Raw genomic sequence first — 27,744 nt, 5'->3', positions numbered from 1 at the left:
CAATAAGACACAGCTTCCAACAGCAGTTGGCTGAGAGCAGGAACTGATTTCATTCTAAACTCTACAAAAGTTACAGTTCTACAACATCTTTGTGGATTTTTTTTTTAGCATTAATGCTAACTTCTATGTATATTTTTTTTTTTGCTTTTTCATTTTTTATTTTTGCTTTTTATGTCATCTAATCCTTTCCCCCCCTATTATATAGGTATTTTAAACTTTTTTTTCTTTTTTAAATTCTGTACAGCTATTTTAGGGCGGGTGGAGTCAGAAGCATTTACAAACTTGTGTTCTTTCTACTTTGCACCAGCCTTCTTGTCTTCGTCTTTTGCGTCTTTTTCATCATCATCATCATCATCATCATCATCATCACCATCACTTTCTAGTCCAGTGATCTGCTTGTCCTTTCCCTTTGTCTGCTTTTCACAGACACCCACCTACCTCAACCTTCCCCTTCTAAGCATTCAATCCATACATATTATACAGAAAACCATACGAAAGTTTCATAGACTCTTAATTAATGTAAAGATCCTCCCAAAGTATCAAAGAACTATTATCTTGCCATTTTTTAAAAGCGTTTAAGCGGTTTTTTTTTTTAGTTTTTACATATTTCATATAATTGCTCTCAAAACCTGTTATAGGAACAGCTCATGAGAAAAGGAAAGAACTTCTGTAATTTACATACAGCTACAAGTCTGCGATAAAAAGTTATGTCCTTTGGTCCCTATATAGCTAAGGAATGACAGATAAAGATGCTTAGTGACTGGTGCCATGGGGTTTCCATAGCAACTGCATCCTTGGTGGCAAACAGGCACTCCTCTTGTCAGTATCAAGGTTTGCATTTCCTGTTTGGAGAAAAGCCGCTGCGGTAACATCAGTTTCACTGCAGAAATCCTAGACGATCTTGCTCCTGTCGTGATTTTTGTTGTTGTTGTTATTTATGTTTCTGTTTCAAGCTTATGTCCTTTCGAACCCAGCTGACGTGACTTTTCTTAAAGAAATGGTACAGTCTAAACAATCAGAAAGAGAGTAAGTCTGGAGTCTTCAGCTTGACTGATATTTGCTGATATGTTAAAGGTGTAATCCAACAGTTCTCGTTCCTATATATATTTATTTAATATATATATATATATTTCTCTAAATGTGGCCCATTCAGCTGATGCCCTAAAAAGAGATGAAGAAGGTCATTGCAGATTTAACCAACACACGTTTACCAGTTAAGAAAAGAAAAGAAAAATAACCTCTGATAAATTAAACAAGGAAGAATGAAAGATAGAGAAAACTGACAAGGGAAAGAGAAGTTCAAAAGTGTATACCTAAAAAGAAAAAAGAAAAGAAAAAAGGAAATTTAGGAGAACACCTGTTTCCAAGACAACCTTGCTCTCATTGTGGGAACTAAATGCAAATTTGGCGAAGGGGTTCAAGATCAGATCCCTAAACTGCTTTGGAACATTTTTAGAATGTTATGTAATCCATCTCTCATAAGTGGTGCAATGTCTTTCCGGTGCTTTCCTAGCTCCTAACGGCCCCTGACTACAAGGAACTTTGCCTCATCATAAAATCTGAAATAGCAATACTGTGTCCTGATAATATGCATTCATACACAGTCTGATTTCACACGGCTCCTTGTCTGTTTGGGAACTGGAGCCTTCAAGTGCGGTTTTCGCACGAGTGAGCTCCTCCCCGTTCACTTCAGATTATGAGACAGCGCCAGATATTGCACGCTCACTGCAGACGGGATGCCTCAATGAGTGTGCAAAGCTGTTCTCAAGAGAGTTCTGTGTCCTGCACCTCGGTTGCCACAAAGCTTCGGGGCTGCCGTGTTGCCTAGGCTCTGCCACCTTCTCTGCTAAGTCCCACATTTCTGCATTTGCCAAATATCAGGGTGCTTCCACACTGTCAAACTATGGGAGCGCTCCCCCAAGTCACTGAATTCAGGAAAGTCACTGAATTCATCTGCGCTCCCCCAAGTCACTGAATTCATCTACGACCCAAAACAGAAGCGTGCTGTGTAGGGCTTCGTGGAGCTCTGGAATTACACGGACTTTCTCAGACGTGTACCCTGCACTCTGGAGGCTGGAAAAAGATACTATAGTTTTTATATATCTATATCTACCTACCTACCTACCTACCTAACCTAAGCAAAGTGACTTTCCTCTGTTTGACCAAGACAATTTAGAATTGCACCACCCCTTCCGCAAGCTTTTGTTTTTCTACCATGAAAAAAGTCAAGACTCTGATTTGCGCAGCTGGGTCATCGCCTGGCACATGCTCCTTAGCTTAATTTTGTGGACGGCTATAGGAAAGCAAGGGGAAATTGTCCTTTTCAAAGTTTTCCCCCTCTCAACTTTCTATGGGCAGCTAAGCTGCCAGTAAGATATTTTCTTTTGCAAATGGCAGAAAGAAACACTTTTTGCACAGGTGGCTTCAAAAAATAAAATTACTTGGAACAAACTTCCTCTCCTACTCTCTCTCTCGGCAATAAAATAAACTAAAAATGTAAAGCTAACATTTCTTAAATATTTTTTTTCTAATCATGATCCAACTAAACTTGACATTTAAGGAGGATGCTTAATCATTACGGATTAGCTCTTATCTCTTGCTAGCAAGCAGGTTTCTCTTCTTATACACTTGGTGATTTATTACATCAAGAAACTTAGAAACTGCAAAGCTCCCCTCTGGTGGAGAAGGTGTCATGCGTTATATCAAACCATGCTGGCAGGTTTCCGACACTGTTGATTGAACAAACAGCAAACCGTACACAGCAGTCTAAACAATTACAACACCGAAAATAATAAGAATAGAAGAAGAAATAAAAAAAGGAAAACACTCATCTAGGACCCTTTTTCAGTTGCAAACAAACGAAAAGAAAAAAATGCATTTTACTTTTGAATCAGGATTTTTTCTCTCTCCCCCAAATAACAACCCCCCCTCCCCAGACAGGATGGATTTATTGAGAGTTATTGCGCTATGAAGCAAATTAGGAATTCTAATAAGGCACGTTAGAAGCCGCAGGTTTTATTTTCTAGCTTGCTTTGGAAGGTAGCTGTTTCCATTTGTAAAAACTGCTGCGATTAACTCTATGAATTTTTGAGAGGGATTTGAAATATCTCAAGGAAGAAAGAAAGAAAAAAAGATCAATTGAAAAAGGCCCCCAATTATCCATTAAAAAAAGAAAACACAAGATTTTAGAGTGCAAGAATACCAATCACACATTTTTCCCTGCTTCCTTTTTTTAAATAAAAAAACTAGGAATTACTCATACATTTATAACAATCCCCCTTTCCGCCCCCGAAAGAATTAAGAATTCACATTTCCCCTCTTTCCGTGTGATAATCTAAAGAAGCGAAAACCGCTGAACGAGAAATTAAACAACAAAGAAACCACTGCAAGCACTAAAGGAAACGAACAAATAATAGGAAATAAAATAATAATAATAATAATAAATGAGCACAGCAATAAAAAACCGTGGCAGCACAAAAGTCAAGAAAGGCACATGTGATCATGACTGGCCAATCATCAACTGATACAACATCCAAGAAAAAATGCTTCAATCACAGCACCTCCACGAAACTAGACGGCATGTCATGCAACCAATTCTTGGCTTCGTTACATGGCGCCATCATGTCACACTTTCAACTTCGAGTTGATTTGAACTTACGGACTGGGGGACTGTATTCTCCACTTTCCTGTCATTACGTGAACTTTTTTCCTAGCTCAGCGCGAGACTGTGGTGGATTTGACTGGCTCTTGGTTGGTATTGTTGGAATTTGATTGAATGACAAAAGAAGAAAAGATTTTTTTTTTATATAGATATCTTTGTATTTATATATAGTTTGGAAAAAAAAAGGTGGGAAGGCGGGAAGGAAAGGTATAGATTAGAACGGCGAAAATAATAATAATATATGAAATCATAAGGTTTTGGTTTTTTTAAAAGAAAGAAAGAAACGGGGATTAAAATAAACACCAAAACACAGCATCGTTCCGAAAAGCTCTAATGAACACGCACGATCAAACGTAAAGAAGAAAAAGAATAAGGAAACGGAAAAGGAATTAAGTAAATAAAACAGGGATGGAAGAAGCCTAGCAAGAGACACACCGACATATACAGACAGTTCGTGTGGACACATAATAAACAGTGACCAATAACAAAACAATATGTCGTGGCAGCTAAAATAAGCATGCGTTGGATGGATGACAGCAGACGCCGGTAAGTTGGTTCGCAAAGTCTGGGAAAATATATTGGCTGCCAACCATCCCCTGTTAACCTAAGAGCAAGCCTTCCCCAGCCATTCCCATTTTTGCAGGCCTCAACTGGATGGGATATGCCTACTACCAGTAAAAGACAGGAGTCTGCCCCCCCCAACTCCTTTTCCCAAGGGGCCTTGTGCTGGGCAGAGACTTGATGTCTCTTTCCTCCAAAGCAGCATAATTCGAAATTTGCCAGGCGCAGTTTGCACCTGGCTATCAACCACTCGCGACCAAGTGACGATGCCCGGGCGCCAGGATAGTGCCTGAGCCTGACATCTCCACCATCTTGGATGGTGGATCTTGACTCTTTTCATACACTAGCAACACACCCTGTAGAATTCTATCTGTGATATTTTACCTACACAATCGGAACGCATTCCAGGAACCAAAAAGCTGTCTTGAAAAATGCAACTTGAGAGCTGTCTGGCCAGAAATGGCAACTAGGCATTCCATTTTTGGCAGCTGTAACTCTGGTTTAAGGAGGCATTTGGCGCCTAGCTTATATATATATATCTCAGTTTCTAACACTGCTCCCAAAGGTGCAAAGCAAGGATCGCCAATGTGGTGCCGCACCATCCCCAATGGACAGCATGGACAACAATCAGGGATGGTGGGAATTGGAGAGCAGTTGGAGCCCAACCACACCTGGAGGGTGAAGGAAATAAACAAGGAAGGAGGTGTGGTCGGTGCGACTGAGCTATTTGCCTGCCTGTTGAACATACGGCAGGCATATGAATTCCAGCTACTACTAAAAGTTCCACGATCCCACGAAGGTACCCTTCCTCAAACCAATGATTCCATTTCCCCATAGGTTCACTTCTGCATCAGTGTTCGGTTCCTACCAATGGCTTGTGCCAATCTGAGATACTCCTCTCCACACCCCCACATCCCAGCTCACGAGTTCTCTGTTCCCTGGACGTAAAAAGCAGATTCGCTTATCAAAAGCAGTCTGTGCGAGCATGAGGAAATACCGCGGCAGCAAAGCTGTATTTAAAATGCCCTTTTTGCACCTGATCACCTCATCCCACCACAGATGCGAAGGAGACAATGCAAGCACAATGTCTAGATCGTCTGTGAGAGTTACAGTAGCCAGTTCATATCCTCCAAACCTTCCCCATTTAGCCTGCAAACGTTGTAACTAGGGGCTAAGAGCCTCCAAGGCATATCTGAAGGCAGCCCTATTTAGGGAAGTTTTTAAGGTTTGATGTTTTATCGTGTTTTTAATATTCTGTTGAAAGCCACACAGAGTGGCTGGGGAAGTCCAGCCAGATGGGCGGGATATAAGAAATGAAGTATCATCATCATCATAATCATCATCATCAAGTAAAGGACCAGCCTGTCTCTAAGCCAAAATTGCTGCCTTCCTGGAAAGCCCTAAACTCCACTACCCATATAGCCAGCTTCCCCCAAATTGGTCTCAAAACTGTTTCATTGGTACTTATGCATACTGCTGCCAACGTCCTGGACCACTTTGTGCACCTGTAGAAGGGGGCTCTACCCCCTGAAAGCTTACACTACAACAAATGCATCACTCTAAGCATATCCAGTTCTTTCTGATGTTTTGGCTAACACAGACCAACACGGGTATCCATGGGCATAGCCAGGAATTTTTTTTTTTGGGGGGGGGGGGCAAAAGCGACATGATTCAGCAGTTAAGTATTTCTATTGTTTTACTTGATGGTAGGGGGCAGCTGCCCCCTGCCCCCCCGGCTACGCCCATCTGGGTATCCTACGCAGATACCTTTTTTGGGGGGGGGCAATCCCTTCCTCTCTTAGATGTTGCCGTCATGTTGTGTTACATCACACACATCACATTATCCATATTACATTGTGCCACAAAGCCACAGAAGTCACTGTGTTCTTCCACCTCTCCCACTACTACTACTTCACTCCCAAAGCTGCTTTCAGGGGGATCAATATTGGGCAAGGATATTTATATATTATTATTACTATTATTATTATTATTAATACCCCACCATCTGGCAGGGTTTCAGAAGACCCAATCGGGGTGCTTACTTGAATAAAATTGTGGGGGGGGGCCCTCAGGCAAGCCCCACCGCACATAATTAATCACAAGACACATCACATGCACACCATTTGAATGGCAATGTCCATCAGCTTTTGGGGTCCCCTGAATTACTTTATTGGGGGTATGTGCAAAGGGACCTCGCTCCAAGGAGTTGGCTCCCAGAGCCCAAGAGCATCTTACCAGTAATGTTCTGCACTCAAACAACCTTACATTGAGTACTCAGGTACTTGGGAGGGCTTTCTATGGGTTACAAATCAGCCGCAGTTGCTCACATCTCTCCCCCAGTCTCCCTCCCCAACCAAAACCCCCTCGAAACCAAGAGCATGCTCAGTATCTCTGAGCTAGGCCTGGCTGTGTGGAAACAAGCTAACTCTAATCTTTCCACACTCAATTAGCACGTTGGATATTTTATTATTATTATTTGCCTGCAGCTTCAAATTACCTTCAAGGTGTATGGCTCAATTAACTAAAAATATTTCTTGACTCCTTTTTAATTGCACTAAAACTAGGATACACCTCCAGCTAGGAAGAGTAAGGTGAAAATTGGTGTCCCCATATGTTGAAGATTGATTGAAGCCTGAGATCACTCAATAAGCTTTCATAGGACTATTAATTATTAAACTTTTATTAATTTCTTCTTACTTTTTTTAAAAAAAAGACATTCAAAGCCCCACTTTGTACGATGTTCCTGAAATTTAATAATTGCATCAGAAAAGCTGGGGTGCTTGTCTTAGAAACAATTCTGAGCACCTTTTGTAGGATATAAACATCAATGTGCATGAGTTTGTTTGCTGGAAAGTGGGCACACCCTTGAGCATCTTTCACCTATTTTCAGCCTGCCAATAATATATACAGTATATAAGGGATCTCTAGTTTCGGTAGTCGCCTGAGCTCCAAGTCCAGAGATTTGCTGAAGAGGCTCACTTGTGGGTCGAATGCAAAAACTCAGACACATTAAAACCAAGGACAACATTAGCACGGGAATAAATATAAACAGCAATTAAAATTGGTTTGTCCCATTCCTCCTAGGGTGAAGATAGCCACCACAACATTTGCCGTTCTGATCATGGCAAGCAGGTCACAGCACCCAGGCTCCCCCCAACTCCATAGCCATGACATGATCCATTCTCTGTAATGGACTCCAAGTAGGAAAGGATGGATGGATGGAGGCAGGGACAGCTCAGCCATTAGACAGAATTAGGACAATAGCCTCAGGTGGCACCAGGGGGCAGTAGCAGCAGACACCCCCTCCCCAGTTGTTCCACTTGAGCCCCCTGACCATTCTACTAAGTGGGAGATCAGAGCCTTGTGTGCCACAGTCTAGAGATGCGCCCACCCAACTCCAAACTCTCCTGCTGCTGTCATGTGCGACCTTCCCATTGGTGAAGGAAGGTTCACCTGGCAATCCTGGCAACTTCTGTATACAAAACGGGGAGGGCGCAGCATGCCCTCCATGCTTATTAACCAGCATTACTGCCTTCATACAACTTTTAACAAGAATACTGTCCAACACTTGCCGAATTGACACACCTGTGTCACATTACCTGTGCAGAACCCTATGCACATTTCCCGGAGAGTAAGTTCCACTGAACACATTGGACTTGCTTCTGAATAAACACATGCAGGATTGCTCTATAAATGAAGAAAGGTTTACACCCCCCCCCCTTCCTCAACCTGGTGCCGTCCAGACATTTGGGACTACAACTTCCATCAGGCTGAGTTGGCGCAGCTGTCTGGTTTATGTAGTATAGTGATGAGCCCACCAAACCAACCACTTCCATAGAGCCTTGCTAACCTCACGGCTCAATTTTTACGACACGTCCTATGGAGGACCACCATTTGACCTGGTCTATCCTTGGGCCTGGTCTAGAACCGGCATAGGCAACCTTGTCTCTCCAGATGTTTTGCAACTGCAACTCCCATGATCCCTAGCTAACAGGGCCAGTGGTCAGGGATCATGGGAGTTGTAGTTCCAAAACATCTGGAGAGCCAAGGTTGCCTATGCCTGGTCTAGAAGCTCCAGTGGTCAGGGATCATGGGAGTTGTAGTTCCAAAACATCTGGAGAGACAAGGTTGCCTATGCCTGGTCTAGAAGCTCCAGCTGGTACAAAATGCTGCAGCTCATCTGTTGGTGGGAACGCATTACCGCCAGCTCATGACATTGATGTTTAAAAGATTGCACTGGCTGCTGATATGATAGCTCAGGTTTGTTGTATTGAACCGCATGACCCTTAACAACTTGAGGGCAGGATACCTTATGTCCCAGTCCAGTAGCTAAGGTCTTTGGAGGAGTCCCTGCTACTGGTCCCCCATGTCTCAGACCAAAGCTTTGTGTCCAATAGGAGTTGTGTTTACAGTGTCTTGGGCCCAATTTTGTGGACTTCCCTCATGGCTGAGATCAGACAGGCTCCCCTTCCCTGTTGAATTTCTGGCACCTATTATAGCACACATTTTAAGTGAGTTTTCTTATTCTGTGGTTCGTTTTTAAACCGATTTCATCTTTATTGCATCCTCCTGACCTTACCATACACTTCTAGGGTCTTAAACCGCAATACAAAATGGTGGAAATTAAATAATGCAATCCTTTTCAAATTCACCCACTCAGCTACCCCATCATCAAGCGAAGTATACCTGGAAGTGTGAACTGGACGCTTTGCAACCCCAAATGCACATTTCATAAGCACAAGTCATAAATCTAATCTTTAAAAATAATCTTGCACACCTCGCTCCTCACATATGAATACTCTCAGATTTAGCACATGTCTAGTGGCGACAGGCAAATCAATTCTGCCTCCCTCTTGGAAACTAATCCCCAGCATTAGCACTAAAATAAATTCCCCCCACCAGCATCTGGAAATGGGTTGTACTTCCTTGGCAGGATGCTCATAGATTCAGCCTTGAAGATGGGTCAGAAGCTACAGCTACTGCAGTTGGTGGAATCCTAAATGATGTGCCATATTGAAATCACAGGACACCAATCTAACGAAGCCTGAATTTGCAGCCTGTGGATGACTGAGCCAAATACAAGATATTAACATACCCTCTGACATATCTCGGATGAAAATAGGGACGTCCTATTCCATAAATAATAATAATAATAATAATAATAATAATAATAATAATAATATAATAATAATAATGTTACTATTTATACCCCCCATCATGCTGTCTTGCCACTCTGGGTGGCTTCTAACATATATAAAAACACAATAAAACATTAAACATTAAAAACTTCCCTATACAGGGCTGCCTTCAGATAGCTCAGGGGTCAGATAACTCCATACCCTCCAACCTTCTCGGATGAAAACAGGGACGTACAAAGGAAAAGCGGGACATTCTGGGATCAAATCAGAAACCGGGACAGCTTCTGTAAATCTGAGTCATCCCTGGAAAATAGGGACACTTGGAGGGTCTGTATTAAAGCTAACTTCTCAGCAACTTTGGCCTTGAATGAGCACCCCTCCAGCGATGGGGCCTTACTTGTGAAGTACCCTCTCCAAGGAACCTTGCCTGGTCTCTACTCTTTTCTCAAATCAAGGTAAAGGTCTTTCTACATTTCGACGCTTTCTTAGCATCACTTTTAATTGTTGTATACCCAGTGCTATTTTTCTAATATAAAGAGGAGAGGTGCCAGAGTTGAGCTCCTGTGAGCTCTTGCTAAAACAAAGTCTTGCATATACCTCTTTTTAAGTTTTCATTGATCTGTACTGTTCTATTCTTGTTATTTAGATTATTATTATTTATTAAAAAACCAAAACACCTTACGTAAGCCATTGCCACGGGGTACAATTTTGAACCATGACCAAGCAAGAAAACACCCGCATGTGTCTAAATAGGTTCTGTGCCCATTTCCCAAATAGATGGTATCCTTGTGTCCAAGACAGAAACCCTGGAAACTGATTAAAGAGGGTTGGAAGGGACAGGGGAGGGGGGGGATCACTTCACAGCCAGGCTGCCCTCAACAAGGAAAGGTGGATGACACGGTGCGCCGCTCTAATCAGTGCTGAAAGCTTATGAGGTCAAGGTCTGCCTCCTTCTCCATTACTCTTTTCTCTTTCTTTTCAGTTTTTTCCCCGCCTCTCTGCTTGGGACTTGAGGGCTGCTCTTGTCAGCCCATACATATTAAAAACACACACACCCCAGCATAAAAGAATCCCTAAAAACCACCCCCCTAAAAACCTCCCACCCAATGAGGGAGATGGAATGGGATGAAAGGTGAACAAAGGCTCTGCAAAAAGAAAAGAAAACAAAACCAAAAAACCAAGTGGGAGATTCAGCCACATCAAGGACCAGCTCATTAATCACAATCCAACAGACCAAGGCTAAGGCTAACTTGAGTTTTTGAAAATACAGGTCGGGAGAGTCCATAGCTGCCAAGTTATCCCTTATTTTAAGGGATTTCCCCTTATGCTGAATAGGCTTTCTCGCGAGAAAAGGGAAAACTTGGCAGCTATGGGAGAGTCAGGCTGGGAAAGGGCCAAAGGCGTCACATGGCACTGTTGCTTTGATGGGGAGATCAGAGGCAAGGGGAAGCCATGTGCTCTGCAAGGCTCCCGATGGCTGCAGCTCAAGTAGGTCTGCTCCCGGGGCATTTAAACAAACCTCACCTGGACCCTTTACCTGGTTTTTCTTATCAGGTACGAAGAGCCGAGGTTGGGGCAATCTTAGCCTTGGATGGAGGGGAGGTTGTCGTTCCTTCCTGTCCCTCCAATGGTACGGTATCCTGTTAAAGGGATACAGGGGGAGTGGCCTATGTCCCGTTGGGGCCCAGGGCCAACCGCACTCGCCCATACACCGAGCTCCACAAGGGTCCTCTTATTTGATGTAAGTCTTAGGAACCCCCCCCCCCTGCCAGATTGACCCATGGCGGTATTTTCAGCATGCGGGCCAGAAGTAAACGATTACCCCATGCCCAAGCCAAACCTCTTGCGTCTTGTATTCAATAAAGTCATAGTCTGTTTCAATCCAAAACCATTCTTTGTTGTCCTTTTTCCTACTTGGTGGGCTGGGGGGGGGGGCAGAGGCGGCACAATGCCTTGGCCTGCAAGAAATGTCATGGGGTCTGAATAAAAAAAGATGGTGGTAGAGGTGGGGCTGGGGGCCGGGGGGTAAATAACCCAGCAGAAGAAGTGGGAGACCATGGCATTTCATTGGACATAGATTGGAGGGTATCTACAATGTCTTCCCTTGCAATTTTCTTCCTTCGCATTTCGAGGAGGGCAATGTTGTCTGCTCCTTTGGTATAAACGACAGCTGTTTTAAATGGGCTCTACTTTGCTAAAGATGTTCCCATACTCATGGCCCGATTTTATTGATTCTTTTTTTTTAAAAAAAGGTGCATTTCTATGCTGCCTTTCAGGAGATCACCTCTCACATCCCCAAATGGCTCACCATATAAGATCACAGTGGCGTGCTCACGTATTGCATGCAATGAGCTGTGTGCCTGCATACACAACCGTGGAGTTGTACATTCATACAGTTGTTCACACTTCATGGTCAGCAAGAGTACAGTGTGTACCAGTGTACAGATTCATTGAGCCGCATAAATAAAAAAAGTGTACACACTTATGCTCATTTGTAACATGTGAGCAAGCCTAATAAAACAACAAGCACCATTATAAACTGCACAATTAGAATCAATACATAATCCAGCTCCTTAAATGCAGGACTGATAAGCTGCAGATAATATACCCATATAAAACCATCGCAGTTCAGCCTCTAGTGCCAAGCATGGGATTGCTACAATATACTGCTACAAACTCCCTGATCTTAAGCCAGTTGGGAATTGAAAGCCAGATCAAGGGAGGAGGCAAACACAATTCTCATGGAATGGTGTTCCATAGGTGGGGGGGCCATCCCTGGAAGAGCCCTCTCTCATGCACCTGCTACTATGGTTGTAGCAGGTGGCACTGGGGTCTAAACCACTGAGCCTCTTAGGTTTGCCTATTGTAAGGTTGGCAGTTTGAATCCCCGTGACGGAGTGATCTCCCGTTGCACACCACTGCAAGTAGATAAATAGGTACTCCTGTGGCGGGAAGGTAAATGGCGTTACTGTGCCCTCTGGCACTCATCACGGTGTCTTGTTGTGCCAAAAGCAGTTTAGTCATGCTGGCCACATGATCTGGAAAGCTGTCTGTGGACAAACGGCAGTTTTCTCAGCCGGAAAGCATAGATGAGCACCGCATCCCACAGTCAAATTTGACTGGACTTAACCATCTAGGGGTTCTTTACATTACCTTTACCTTAACTTGCTATGGTTGTACCCGCTGGCAGTTGCACAAGCGGCCCATTTTAAGGGTAGGTTCATATGGGTGTATGTGGTGTTATAGATTTTTTGGGGGGTGGACCCCCTAAACCATATAAATTAATAAATGGTAGGATTTTGATTATTTGGGATGTGAAGGGAGAAATAGAGACTACATGGGTTAGCCTATGCAAAACGCACTGGCCAGACTAGGGCCATCAAGAAGCAACAGAGAGCCATTGAGGGCCACTGTAGTGCAAGAAAACTGTCCTCCCCGCTTGAAGCCATAGCTGCCAAGTCTCCCGTTTTCCCCGGGAAATCCCTGTTTTTCCAGCTGTTCCTAGCTGAAAAAACTGATTTTTTTTGTTTTTCCCCGGTTTAGTCTGGCGCGACGGCCATTTTGGAACTGGGCGGAGCATGCTCAGAAGCGACTTTTGATGCTGCTCTGCCCAGTTCCAAAATGGCTGCAGTGCGACTTCTGGCGCAGCGGCCATTTTGGAACTGGGCAAAGCAGCAGCAAAAGTCACTTCTGAGCATGCTCCGCCCAGTTCCAAAATGGCAGCAGCGCTACTTCCGGTCTGCTATTTCCGGCTCGGTCCCTTATTTCTCTGACAGCAACTTGGCAGGTATGCCGCTTGCCTTGTGTTGTGAACAAAGTCTGGGGGTTTGGAAGGGTGGCAGGGTCACTGGGTGTTAGGTGACAGGAAAAGGGAGTCTTGGGTAAGGGGAAAGGGAAGAAGAGAGGCTGGGATCCATCTTGGGCAGGCTGGTTGCTGCGGGGTACAAGCCCCTTTTGTAAGATCTGGACTCCCTCCTTGCAGACTGAAGGAGTTAATAGGTGAATAAGCCATATTTCTTAAAGCTACAACAGTCTCCACCCTGTCTCAATTCTCCAAAGGGCCACAGGCCCTGGGGGAGTGCCTGGAACCCCCTGGACTCTTGCCAACTCTTGACAGAGAGGGGGGAGGCACCCAACTTTTGTAACAACATTCTTTCAAGTGACTCAGTGCCTAACCACCAAGGGCTTCCGGAGCTCACAGCCAGCACTTTGAACTGGGCTCAGAAGCAAAGTGTTAGCTGTTGCTGCTGACACAGTACTAGAGTATCACACCCGGACTCCAAAGGATGATCTGGGCAGTTGCATTTTGTACTAGTGGAAGCTTCCAAAATGTAAGAAGGTCAGAAGAGCCTGCTTGGTGCTGGATCCGGTCAATGGCCCACCTAGTCCAGCATCCTGTCCTCATAGGATGCCACAATGGGAAACCTGCACACAGGACCTGAGCACAGGATCCTGCTCTTCCTGCCGTGGTTTCCAGCAACTGGCATTCAGAAGTATCAACCAATAGCCCACAACAGCCCAACTCTATTTTAAAGCTAAAATAAATCGTTGGCCATCACAGCCTCCTATGGAAGCAAGTTCCATAGTTTAACCATGTGCTGCATGAAGAATTGCGAGAGGAATGGCTTCAGAGGCAGCCCTACTTAGATAGCATGGCAGTCATCTAGTCCGGAAGCAACTAGGGACTGAGTAACTGAGGCAAGAGACAGGACAGCATCTTTGTTGACAATGCTTCTTTGAGGAGGCTTGCTCTCTGCCTGCTGAGCTCATTTGTTCATCCCCAGAGAAGCATTTCCCCATCCATTCTGACCTGGGAATTTTTCGTCCTGGTACAGGACAGATCAGGAAAAACTGCTAACATCCTGGCTCCCCCCCCCCAGCCCCAACGCCTGGTCCACCCCTGCACTGACAGATTTTGAGAAACGAGGGCTTTGTCTGGTGTATGGACCTTTTTGATGGATTCCACCTCAGCCAAACGAAATTAAGATTTCAGCAAACAAGCCCCACTTCTGCGGTGGCGGCAGAACAAATGACGGCTGATAATTGCCAGCTCCTTTTGCTTATTCTTTGCTCTGCTCACTCCATCAGTCTCTCCAGATTATATTTTCAGCTGAGTTTAATGAACGTCATTTATTAAACTAACACCAGGGTTCTGCTCTGGCCTCCGACAGATGTGTTCGCTAATATGAATCATTCCTTTAAATTGGATTATTCTGATTGAGAACAGATCCCCACCACTCCATGGAACGCAAACAAACGGGGCTCACTCTCCTCCGGTCGTGACAGTAATCGGGTTGTGCTCATTAAAAGCCCATCCTGGTGCCATTCACATCTGGGACTGGAAGGGCAGCGGCAATGCCGTTTCCTGTCGATACCCCCAGGTACAAAATAGAACCAGCACAGCAAATTCATTTTTATCCACTTTCTAAGGCAGAGGGCAAAACAGCAAAGTTCAACCAGCTTAGGGACGCATCTTGGCTTTCAGATGCATCGCCAATGGGCAAAGTCAATTGGTTTCATGTTGTGCCTCGTCACCACAAATGGTTACTATTCCAGTATTTAACAAGGCGGCAAATGTGTGCCTTGGGTTCCAGTGGGTTGAGTCCAAGGGAAAGAGACAGTGCTGAGGAGCAGGATAGAGTTCCACATGCAGACTTATTAATTCACTCATTTTATGCAAAAGTTTGACTTGTTCGCCCATCTGGGGTTGAGGGGGAAATACCTAAATGGTCTTCTTCTGCCATGACGTCATCACTATCAGTCTCCCTGCTCCAAAATAGCATTTCCACCCTCAAACTTCACCCCCCCTCTTGCCCATGCAATGCTCCAATCATTGACCCCCGCCCCCAAGGGGAAAATATTCTCAATTTTTGCAAGGGTAAAGTTAATTTTCACTTTTGATCATCCAACATTCCCTACTTTAAAAAAAATGAAGAAATTCTCTGCCTTAAAAATCATGTCTTACCATGCTCAAAACTGCAAGCCTAAATACCCTCACTAGGGAGAAAGTCATAAAGTTTTTTGTGTGTGTTTGTGTGTGGTTTTTTTTGTAAGATTCACAAATTGGTGCTGAAATGGGGAAAACAGAAAAATAGAAACCCACATTGAGAGATTCAGCCATCCCTAGTATAGGAGAGAGGCTTTTATTGACATATCTCAGCAGAGTGCCTTAATGCATTGACTGAGGCTTAGGTCTGTTGTTCATTTAATCAGATGTTCAGAGGAAATTGTGTGTCTCGTCATCAGGGATGTCTTCACAAGTGCTATCCTGTGGCAGCTGATCAAGCAGCTTACGCACAGGACCCCAAAGGAAATAACAGCATTATAAAGGATGCAGGGCCTTTACACTAGTGGTACCAGTGGTATGCAAATGTCTCCCTGCAGAAATACGAGAGACCCCTATTCAATACTAGCCCTAATCAGAGTATATAGCTTGGGCCCAGGCTATCTGAAAGACTGCATCTCCCTTTATGAACCTGCCCAGGTGCTAAGATCCGCAGGTGAGCACCCTCTCTCACTCTCATCATCTTCAGAGGCATGGTTGGTGGTGACGTGGGAGAGAGAGAGAGAGAGAGAGAGAGAGAGAGAGAGCGCTTCTCACAGATTTTGGAAATTCCCTCCCAAGAGCGTTTAGAATGGCTCTCTTTGTTATCTTTCTGCTAGCAGGCTTGATACCTTCCAATTTAGACACACCTTTGAAAATTAGGTGCTATCAGGGCAATTGGTATTTTAATGCTGGTTCTAAATGTGTTTTATTGTATTTTTATAGTTTCAAACTAGTTGGTTCTAATTACTTTGTATTTTGAAACGAGGTTTTTGAATGTTGTGAACTGCCTTGAATGAATCCCAACTTGGGAGAAAAATACATTCAGTCAATCAATTAATTGATATACACGGCTCACTTAGGTTTATTAATTTCAGTGGGTGTACTCTGAGTAGGACTTAGTTAAACACAATTCCATCAGCATTGGCACTCTGCCAGTTCTTGAAGACACACCTATTTAGTCAAGTGTTCCCCTGATCTCCTGACTTCAATTGTTCTGATTGCCATTTTACCTCCTTTGATATAATTGTTTAAATGGGTTTGTTTTATTGAGCATGTTGACTGGGGATCCTTAATGTTTTGATCATGGAATCATAGAATCATAGAAGGGACCCAAGGGTCATCTAGTCCGACCCCCTGTAATGCAGGAATCTCAGCTAAAAGCATCCATGACAGATGGCCATCCAACCTCTGCTTAAAAACCTCCAAGGAAGGAGAGCCCAGCACCTTCCAAGGGACACCGTTTTACTGCCGAGGGAGACCTTTTTACTGCCATTTTACTGCCAAACAGCTCTTACTGTCAGAAAGTTTTTTCCGAATGAAGCCATGGGTTCGAGTCCTACTCTCCAGAGCAGGAGAAAACAAGCATATCCCCTCTTCCATGAGGCAACCCTTAAGATATTTGAAGATGGCTAACATATCTCCTCTGATGAAGTTGTTTTCTTGAGTATTTTTAACGATTTGTGCGCATATATATATATATATATATATATATATATATATATGCACCAACTACCGGTGCTGAAGAAAGTGAAATTGACCAATTCTATGAAGACCTACAACAACTTCTAGAAATGACACCAAAGAAGGATGTTCTTCTCATTACAGGGGATTGGAATGCTAAAGTAGGGAATCAAGAGATAAAAGGAACAACTGGCAAGTTTGGCCTTGGAGTTCAAAATGAAGCAGGGCAAAGGCTAATAGAGTTCTGTCAAGAGAACAAGCTGGTCATCACAAACACTCTCTTCCAACAACACAAGAGACGACTCTACACATGGATATCACCAAATGGGCAGCATCGAAATCAGATTGATTATATTCTCTGCAGCCAAAGATGGAGAAGCTCTATACAGTCAGCAAAAACAAGACCTGGAGCTGACTGTAACTCAGATCATCAGCTTCTTATAGCAAAATTCCAGCTTAAACTGAAGAAAGTAGGAAAAACCACTGGGCCAGTAAGATACAATCTGAATCAAATCCCTTATGAATACACAGTGGAAGTGAGGAACAGGTTTAAGGATTTAGATTTGGTGGACAGAGTACCTGAAGAACTATGGATGGAGGCTCGTAACATTATACAGGAGGCAGCAACGAAAACCATCCCAAGGAAAAGGAAATGCAAGAAAGCAAAATGGCTATCCAACGAGGCCTTACAAATAGCGGAGGAGAGGAGGCAAGCAAAATGCAAGGGAGATAGGGAAAGATACAGGAAACTGAATGCAGATTTCCAAAAAACAGCAAGGAGAGACAAGAGGGTCTTCTTAAATGAGCAATGCAAAGAAATAGAGGAAAACAATAGAATGGGGAAAACCAGAGATCTGTTCAAGAAAATAGGAGATATGAAAGGAACATTTCGTACAAAGATTACCATAATCAAGGACAAAAGTGGTAAGGACCTAACAGAAGCAGAAGACATCAAGAAGAGGTGGCAAGAATACACAGAGGAATTATACCAGAAAGATATGGAGGTCTCATACACCCCAGGTAGTGTGGTTGCTGACCTTGAGCCAGACATCTTGGAGAGTGAAGTCAAATGGGCCTTAGAAAGCATTGCTAATAACAAGGCCAGTGGAAGTGATGATATTCCAGCTGAACTATTTAAAATTTTAAAAGATGATGCTGTTAAGGTGCTACACCCAATATGCCAGCAAGTTTGGAAAACTCAGCAATGGCCAGAGGATTGGAGAAGATCAGTCTACATCCCAATTCCAAAGAAGGGCAGTGCCAAAGAATGCTCCAACTACCGCACAATTGCACTCATTTCACACGCTAGCAAGGTTATGCTTAAAATTCTACAAGGCAGGCTTAGGCAGTATGTGGACCGAGAACTCCCAGAAGTGCAAGCTGGATTTCGAAAGGGCAGAGGAACCAGAGACCAAATAGCAAACATGCGCTGGATTATGGAGAAAGCTAGAGAGTTCCAGAAAAACGTCTACTTCTGCTTCATTGACTATGCCAAAGCCTTTGACTGTGTCGACCACAGCAAACTATGGCAAGTTCTTAAAGAAATGGGAGTGCCTGATCACCTCATCTGTCTCCTGAGAAATCTCTATGTGGGACAAGAAGCTACAGTTAGAACTGGATATGGAACAACTGATTGGTTCAAAATTGGGAAAGGAGTACGACAAGGTTGTATATTGTCTCCCTGCTTATTTAACTTATATGCAGAATTCATCATGCGAAAGGCTGGACTAGATGAATCCCAAGCCGGAATTAAGATTGCCGGAAGAAATATCAACAACCTCAGATATGCAGATGACACAACCTTGATGGCAGAAAGCGAGGAGGAATTAAAGAACCTTTTAATGAGGGTGAAAGAGGAGAGCGCAAAATATGGTCTGAAGCTCAACATCAAAAAAACCAAGATCATGGCCACTGGTCCCATCACCTCCTGGCAAATAGAAGGGGAAGAAATGGAGGCAGTGAGAGATTTTACTTTCTTGGGCTCCTTGATCACTGCAGATGGTGACAGCAGTCACGAAATTAAAAGACGCCTGCTTCTTGGGAGAAAAGCAATGACAAACCTAGACAGCATCTTAAAAAGCAGAGACATCACTTTGCCGACAAAGGTCCGTATAGTTAAAGCTATGGTTTTTCCAGTAGTGATGTATGGAAGTGAGAGCTGGACCATAAAGAAGGCTGATCGTCGAAGAATTGATGCTTTTGAATTATGGTGCTGGAGGAGACTCTTGAGAGTCCCATGGACTGCTAGAAGATCAAACCTATCCATTCTTAAGGAAATCAGCCCTGAGTGCTCCCTGGAAGGACAGATCGTGAAGCTGAGGCTCCAATACTTTGGCCACCTCATGAGAAGAGAAGAATCCTTGGAAAAGACCCTGATGTTGGGAAAGATTGAGGGCACTAGGAGAAGGGGACGACAGAGGACAAGATGGTTGGACAGTGTTCTCGAAGCTACGAACATGAGTTTGACCAAACTGCGGGAGGCAGTGCAAGACAGGAGTGCCTGGCGTGCTATGGTCCATGTGGTCACGAAGAGTCGGACACGACTAAACGACTAAACAACAACAATATATAATTATAACATAAAACTGGGTTTATACTTGCAAACCACTTAGAAGGTGCCTCCGCAGTGAATTAAGAGGTGCATAAGTACCTGAACAAATAACCATCAATGCTTCATAATGTGCCTCGAGTGCTGATGTCCTTCTTAGCCGTGGCGCAACTGGGAGAGAATCTGCTTATTTCCCCTGCAATGAAACCCTCACGCATGTCCCTAACAAACCACAACAGCAGCACAAGTGCTGACATTTTACTTGGACAGGCTGTAAGCAAGAGTGAAGGAAAAATGGGCCGAGAGGGAGGCTGCTTCACCCTTTCCCCACCACTCCTTTCCCCCACTCAGAACGACCCTCTCCATGATGATTCCCCCTGCTTTGGTTTGCCTGCAGCTTTTCAGCCATGGGTGTAAAAGCAGCTTGGGAAGTGGGATTTTGATCTGTTGGAGGGAAAGAATTAAGCAGCCTGTTCCAGCCGCACCCCAGCTAGTGCTGGTTTAGAATGGCAGAACAACACCACCTACGAAGTAGCTTGAGGACACAGAATTCTGCAACCCAGCCTGGCCAAATCCTGCCTTTTTGCTTCCTTTTCCAAGAACTGTGTTTCGCCCACTCTCACACACATGCTGCCTTTAATAAGGGCACAAATGCCTGTCTTTATGCCACGGTAAAACACCACTGACTGGATTACTGCCCTCTTGGAACCGCGAGAGGGGAACCTCGCCTGCTGTTTTTTCACAAAACGATAGCTGTAATTTCCTGTGATATTATTTGGGTGAGGGTGTGTCTTTAATCAAAGTTCCGCGCGCAATCAGATCTCAATTGCATCGCCTCCCACAGCTCCAGCTCTCCCAAAGCAAGGGAGCTGAGCCTGTCTACCCCTTGCTCATTAAGGGGCCAACACTGCAACGTAGCCAAATAGCTGCCCTGCTTTTAAAAAAAAAGGAAAAAAAGAGGGAGCAAAAAGCCACACTCATGAACAAGCAGCAAATATTGCTGAATGGAATTTTGCCTCAGCGTGGTAATTGCTGATTGTATTTCGAAGCGAACGCGGTAATTAATTATTGCAGTTTCCCATCAATGTGGGCTATTGTATGCCAATCTTAGTATAACCATGATAATTAGCAAACGGGATTTCACATCCATTAGAAATTGAAATTTGCAGTTCATGGGAGAGAACTCTGCGTTGTGCTATTGCTGAAGCGACTGGCAGTTTAAAAGGGATGCTATCAGGATGGGAAATACAGGGAAAGAAACCCCGCCATGCACTAAAAGAAGAAGGACATAAACGACTTTAAAATAATAATAAAAACAAGCAGCGTTCCATGCCCCCCCCCCCGCTTTGCTCCAGACCCTTCAGACTTTTAGCTTGGGTCCCCCGTTTTCCAGCAGGGTGCAGTAAAGTCAAGTCATAAGCAGGCGTTAAATGTAGGACCTGGTTAGTAGCTACTTCGGGAATAATATGGGTGAGCTCTTTTCTCCTATGGTTCCTCTTAGTGAAGCGCAGCTCAAGATGGTTCATCAGTCACCCTGCTGCAGCCAAATGCCTTTTCCGGCCAGCTTGACCGCTTAGCTGCCTTGCAGGCAGCAGGAGGCAGACCTCCTGGTGAAAATGCATTTTGAGCCCAGTTGTGACAAAAGGTGAATGACCTGTTGGATTTAGGGGAGGGGGCTGAACTGGTTTGGGGCGATCACGGTTGTCTATTTATGATATTATTATTATTTATTGAATTTATATCCCGCCCTATACCCAGAGGTCTCATATATATTGAATTTATATCCCACCTTTTCCTCCAAGGAGCTTGAGTACATGGCTCTCCCCTTCCCCATTTAACTCCCGTGACAACCCTGCGAGGTAGGCTAGGCTGTGAGGCAGTGACTGGCCCAAGCTCACCCAGTGAGTAAGGATTCGAACCCTAGTCTCCCAGGTTGTTCAGCTCTGTGCTGTGTATGGAGACACTTTCTTTTATCTACCCTTAATCTCCCAACATTCATCCACGCTGAACGCACACAAATTCTAGCATTATATGAGAGAGGGAGAGAGATTTTCTCTGTTCACTGTCAGGCATAATTTTTTACAAACTTCTACTTGGCTTCTCTCTTAACTAAAAAGTCCCAAACGCCGCAAACTTCCGTTGTAGGGAAGTCGCTGTATCCTCACCCTTTTCTGAACCTTTTCCAACCCTGCCATATCCTTTCTGAGGCCAGGTAACCGAATTGCCCAGGGTATCCCAAGGAAACGGCGTCTTTCCTGAGACCCAGAGACCTGGGCAAACATCTCCCTGAAGACTCCTATGTGTTGGAGCAGTCCCTACCTACCCCAAACTCTCCACCCTGCCATAGCCTACCATTCCCCCTTTACCTAGAAGGGAGCTTCCCATGTTCTTCTTTCAAACGTTTTAGGACATAGGGTGGCATTGGCTACTGTCAACGGGGTTTTGAGGAACGGTCCCCCAAACGGTCCACACAACTGGGCATTTCTCTCTCATTATTTTCTGTTTCTTACTATCTGGCAGTCACACCGAGTGCCTAGGAATCCTCGCCTTCTCATCTTGACGGGAGGGTTTGAAATAGAATATATTGATTTTGGCAGATTTGCCTCAAATGATCCTCTCTCCGTCCTCCCGCCCTGCCTCCCCGCCGGCCTCCCACACACTCACACCTCCCTCCTCTCGGCTCTGCTTCTGTAATTAGAAAGGAAAGGGAGAACAGAAGGCGGCCATGTTGGGAGGCGGCTTCTCCCCCCCCCCCCGAAGGATCCTTGGGGGCTTTGTTTGTTGAAGCTTGTGACCTTATCTACCACATCTCAGTGATCTTTTTAATGCCTGAAAACAACTTTGAGAGCATTAGTGGCGAAAACAAGCCTTAAAACCACTGTAGGCTAAAACAATTTGTGTTCTAAAAGAGGGATTTGATCAAAGGGATGAAAAAAGCACTCAGAATTAATTGAGTGAAGCTTTCTCTCCCTCCATCTCTCTCAGCTCCTTTTCTCGCTCTGCTTCTTCTCTCGTAGTCTAGCAATGTCTTGGGAGCTTCGGCCCACATGTGGAGCTTCCTCCAAATGAAAGGGGTCTTCCTTATTTGTTTAACGGTGAAGGTTGGACACGCACGTCCTTTAGAAGGCAGCGGACACCCAGCGCCTCCATGCAGAAGTGACTGGCGAGGCCTACGCACAAGGGGAGCTCCAGATAAACATGGAGGCGTCTCTAGGGATCTCCACCCAATGGCCTAGTCGCCAATTCCGGACAGGCTCTTTTGGAGCACTTCGCAGCCCGTTTTGGGATCTCCCGAGCCACTTTTAGTTGATGTTAAGAACATAAGAACAGCCTGCTGGATCAGGACAATGGCCCATCTAATCCAGCACCCTGTTCTTATGGTGGTTGAACAGATCATAGAACCATAGAATCGTGGAGTCGGAAGGGACTTCGAGTGCCATCTAGTCCGACACCCAGCAATGCAGGAATCTCAACTAAATCATCTGTGACAGGTGGACATCCAACCTCTGATCACAAACCGCCATGGAAGGAGAGTCCACCACCTTTCATGGAAGTCTGCCTCCTGATGTATATTTTGCTCTAGGAGGCCTAGCTTGGTCAGAATTGGATGTACACTTTCAGAGCTCGCACTAAATATATTACTTCTGGTAAAGGACCCACCATAGCTGCTAGAGGGCCGTGAAAAATTGCATCTCATGCTTTTTACGCTCATCTACCCGTATACTATCTGAAACGAATGGGGCCCATTGGTTGCCAGATGTGATCCCCCCCCCCAAAACTCTCCTGCCCCACTAATAATGTCGTATGCCAGTGATTTTCAATTAGTGTGCCATGGCACCCTGGGGTGCCTTGAAGGATGGTCAAGGGTGTCCCTCTTTCCTTCCCTCCCTCCTCTGATGCCCTCTCAGGCCTCTGCCTCCCAAAGGCTCTGGGGGGGGGGGAGTTCAGGGGTGGTAGCAGCAGCTGCCCAGAGGACTCTCAGAGAGAGCAGGCTGAGGAAACACTCCACGAGGAGGGCGTTCAAAAAAGGGTGAGAGGCCGACAGCTCTGCAAGCAAGTTTGCCAGTAGAAGGAATGATGTTCTCTCTAACCATGCCTTGTCCTGCCACCCAACTTGGATTCTACAGGCACCCACCTTCTGCTACTTCCTGCACCACCCTCACGAATGCATGTGGGATCCACTCTTCTTTCTCCCTTTACCAGTCTCGGGAAAGACCACAACCATCCTCTCCTCCCAGGGAAAGCCTGGGCATTTTGCAAGGCTGGTAGAAGAAGCACACATTTCTAAGCACAGAGGAATCTCTCTCCCCCCCCCCAAGCAGCAGGTATAGAGTTGAAATAGAAGCCTAAGTGGTACATGAACAACCCTTCAAGACCAGCAACCTGCAATTGTCCCATGCTGCTCATGGTTCACCATGAAAACGGGCCTTTTCACCCGTTTGGCAGTTGAACTCAGAGTCCATCATCTAATGCCCCTTTGCAAGTTTTGTTGAGGGCTGAACAGGAGTAGTACTAAGCTCCTCCTCTCACACATCCTGATCAGAAGGCATCACATAATAAAGACTGACCGCCCCCCCCCCAACCGTACAAGGAATGGAAAATGTTTTGACATGCTTAGAACACAGAACTAGCGATATGCGTAAACTGGACAGGTCCTTCCGTTTGAAAACCACAACATCAACTTGTGTCTTTAACACGTTCACCAACTACAAGATTCACAGGGCACTGACAACATCCATCCCACTGGAACGAGGGGGTATTGTTACGCAATGGAGCAACTTCCCATTCATTTCATGGGAGTTTGCAGGGGAGACGTTCAGAGTGGAATGTTCCTATGACCCTCCTGGTCAGCGAACAGCCATGGGAATCATATTGGTGATGGGCCTCTATGCGCACAAAATGCCTATCCCCTCTTAGTACCTCTTCCAACTTTTGCTTTTTAGATGACTGAGCTGGTGCCAGAGAAGAAGAACTGGGGAGTTGACCTCTGTGACTTGCAAGCTTGACAAAAACGGGGTAGAGGTGGGGAAAGGAGGTTCCAGATCACTTATATTGTCTCTCCTTTTCCAGCACCAACAATGATGCTTAAAGACGTCCGATCCCACTTCGTGTTTATACTTTCTGGTCTAGCTCTAGAGGAGAAAGCAGACCCCCTCAGAGACTGAACGGTCAGGGTCCATGACACAAGAGACGCTATTGGACAACAGGTGACGTTCCCCTGGCCCCTTCCCTCCCTGAGCAGTTACCTGTGCTAGACCTTGCTTATCCAGAGTTTCCCACAATGCTTCAGTAGGGGCGGTTAGCATCCTTTGGCCTCTTCAGCTGCACCTTCAGCCTCTTCATGCCAATCTGGAAGCCGTTCATAGCCTGGATGGCAGCCTGGGCACTAGCAGGATTGTCAAAACTCACAAAGCCTGTCAAGACACAAGGCAAAGGCGCAGGGTTTAACCAGCTGGAGGGGGTCGCCGGGCCACCCCACACACAAGACCAACTTCGAGGATGAGGATGGAGTGCGGGCGAAGGGGGCCGGTGGATGGCAGAGCTGCCAGGTGGCGCAAGAGGTGGGGTGGTATGGCTGCTCCGTTGTCATGGCGGGGAGTGGGAAGGGTGCGGATGGGATGGACAGAGCCTTGATCTCTGGCAAGCCTCGGCTGACAGGTGAGGTGGGAAGCGAGGCCATGGGAAGAGCTGGGTCCAACTGGTATGGGTTGGTGTGTCTCATTTGATGATGACAAGAAGCTGAGCCAGGTTCAAGGTCCTTGTGTCTATTTACAAAGCCCTGGACAACTTAGGTCCAGAGTACCTCTCTGAGACCATAGCTGGTCATTCCCCCAAGTTGGTGAGGCTCAATCGGCAAGAAGAAGAAACGGAGCCTTTAGTGTCATTGTCCTAGTCCAGTGGAACTCTCTGCCACTAGAGATTCAGCAGGCACCTTCCGTGCCAACTTTTAAATGCCCGCTGAAAACGTTTCTATTCTGCCAGACCTATGCAGGCAATTCAGAATGCATCCTTCCATAACGTGGAAGTCAGAAAAGTTTGGTGGCTGTGCATGCAAATGTTCAGGACCTGCGTTTGGATATGAAACTGTAGGAAGAATACTCTAGCAAGTGGAATAGTCAGTGTGCATGCTTGAGGGCAAACGCATGAACAAGGCTGCTCATTTCCGAGCACAATTCAAAGTGTTGGTGCTGACCTTCAAAGCCCTAAACGGCCTCAGCCCAGTATACCTGAAGGAGATTCTCCACCCCCATCATTCAGCCCAGACACTGAGGTCCAGCTCCGAGGGCCTTCTGGCGGTTCCCTCCCTGCGAGAAGTGAGGTTACAGGGAAGCAGGCAGAGGGCCTTCTCGGTAGAGGCGCTTGCCCTGTGGAACGCCCTCCTATTAGATGTCAAGAAAATAAACAACTATCTGACTTTTAGAAGACATCTTTTAGGCAAGTTTTTAATGACTGATGTTTTAATGTATTTTTAATCTTTTGTTGGAAGCTGCCCAGAGTGGCTAGGGAAACCCAGCCAGATGAGCAGGGAATGAATGAATGAATGAATAATAATTTGTCTGGTCATAGAGTCATAGAGTTGTAGAGCTGGAAGGAACCCCAAGGATCTTCCAGTCCAACCCCCTTGTGTCTGAAAAGCAGCCAGAGTTGCTCCTTCAAGGAGATGCTCCTGCCAGAGGCAAGTCACTGAAAGTGGAAAAATAAAATGATTCTGCTCCCCAATCCAATATAACATGCCCTTTATGGGACTTTGGTGCAATTTAGAGGGTGGATATAATATTTCTCAACAATATGAGATGAGGGAAGATTGTGATCAGAGTCTTCCAATTTTTAAAATGGAGCTGTTGATTTTATAGGGAGAACAGGTGATGTTTAGCGTCTCCACAGTAACTATACTCTGCATTAGTTTTTTTTGGGGGGGGGGGCTGGAGACCAGGAATAAATAAGCAAACCTTATTTCTCAAAACCTTCCTTTTTTGCCCTCCTTATCCTCTCTCCCTCTTTTCATTTCCTTTTCCCACTTTCGTTGCTCAGAGGGTGTACATTAGGGAGTAGGCAGAAGTTCGGCCCTGTTCACATTTAAAGGAGAACCCTGCACCATTTCCACATTCCAAAACAGTGTAGGGACAGAAACACAGCCATCCTTCAAAATCCATACTTCTTCAAATTTTGCAATGCGTTATATTTTTTGGGGGGTGGGTGGGATGGCGGATTCTATTGCAAAAAATGTGTATATTAAGCAAAATTGCAAGCAAGAATGCATCTTAGCGGAACAATATGCTAAAATGCAATAATACACATACAAAACTGGAGTCTGGAGAACTGAGTTTAAGATTGGAGAAACGAGAAACTCGGAGAAACCGAAATTGTCAGATTCTCCCGTCCCCTTTGGTTCATCTTCACTGCCTAGTTTTGGAGTTCAGACCTCACCCTTTGGTTGATATAAAACACTCAGTGATGGAGGTGCCCTCTCCCCATACCCTGGTTAACAGTTTCCCACGCATTACATGGGATCAGCCTTGGATTGGGGCTAGCAGTAATAATAGAACACCCTGAATCGAGTTCTTGGAAGGCCTTACTCTTCTTTAGAAGAGAGAGAGAGAGAGAGAGAGAGAGAGAGAGAGAGAGAGAGAGAGAGAGAGAGAGAGAGAAGGAGAGGTTAAAAAGCTCTTAGCTCATTCCGTGCCTACGTTAATTAATAATCAGAGAAATATATGTACTAGTCTGAAGATGGTTGTAGGAGGACAGGGTTTTGTGATAAATCTATTTTATGTTTTTTTTCTCCGGGATTATGTTAAAAGGCTGTGCTAAATAAATGATTTAGCAAGGCTGTAAAGGATCAAGAAATTTGCAAGGGTTGCAGCTCAGGGCATCTGATCTCCCTTGTTCCGCAAAGTTGTCAGCTCTAAAATATGGGAGTTCTTATTCGAAGGGAGTGTCCGGTTTAGTTGCTGCTGCTGCTGCTGCTGCTGCTACTACAAAGCCGTCCCTGGCAGGAATTTCCTAGCAGCAGCACTCCTGGCGCAGCAGCAAATGGAGGGGGATCCATGGCAAGGCTTCTGTGCCTGTGGTTTTGCGGTTTAATGCAGGGGTGTTTAAAGGAGTCATGGAAATTCTCAAATGGAACCCAAAGGCCATCTAGTCCCAGTTATAACTCTGCCTGAACAACAACCCACTGCAATCCAGTTCTCTGGCAATTGAGCCAGAGAAGCTGATATGATGCCTTCCAATTGTTAATGGACCTCAACCTCCCATCACTGTCCTTGCTGCCTGAGCCTGATGGGCTTTGTAGTCCAGTTACATCCAAAAGGCATCACACTGACTATCCCTG

At 45.1% G+C, this 27,744-nt stretch overlaps 1 protein-coding gene across 1 annotated transcript in view; it reads right to left on the bottom strand.

The window, feature by feature from the left end:
- Window positions 1-239: 239 nt before the first annotated feature.
- CELF4 (CUGBP Elav-like family member 4) overlaps window positions 240-27,744 on the bottom strand; it is a 701,688-nt gene continuing 674,183 nt past the window's right edge. Inside the window, exons 13-14 of the mRNA XM_060280393.1 lie at window positions 24,662-24,829; window positions 240-1,161 (exon numbers count right to left, since the gene is read on the bottom strand). Of these exons, the coding sequence (XP_060136376.1) occupies window positions 24,702-24,829 (128 nt within the window). The 3' untranslated portion in view covers window positions 240-1,161; window positions 24,662-24,701. The remainder of the gene's footprint in view (window positions 1,162-24,661; window positions 24,830-27,744) is intronic.

The sequence above is a fragment of the Zootoca vivipara genome, chromosome 11 (assembly GCF_963506605.1).
Source record: "Zootoca vivipara chromosome 11, rZooViv1.1, whole genome shotgun sequence".
Taxonomy (NCBI): Eukaryota; Metazoa; Chordata; class Lepidosauria; order Squamata; family Lacertidae; genus Zootoca; species Zootoca vivipara.
Note: the sequence above shows the minus strand (reverse complement) of the source record. Positions and strands in the feature narration are given on the sequence as shown.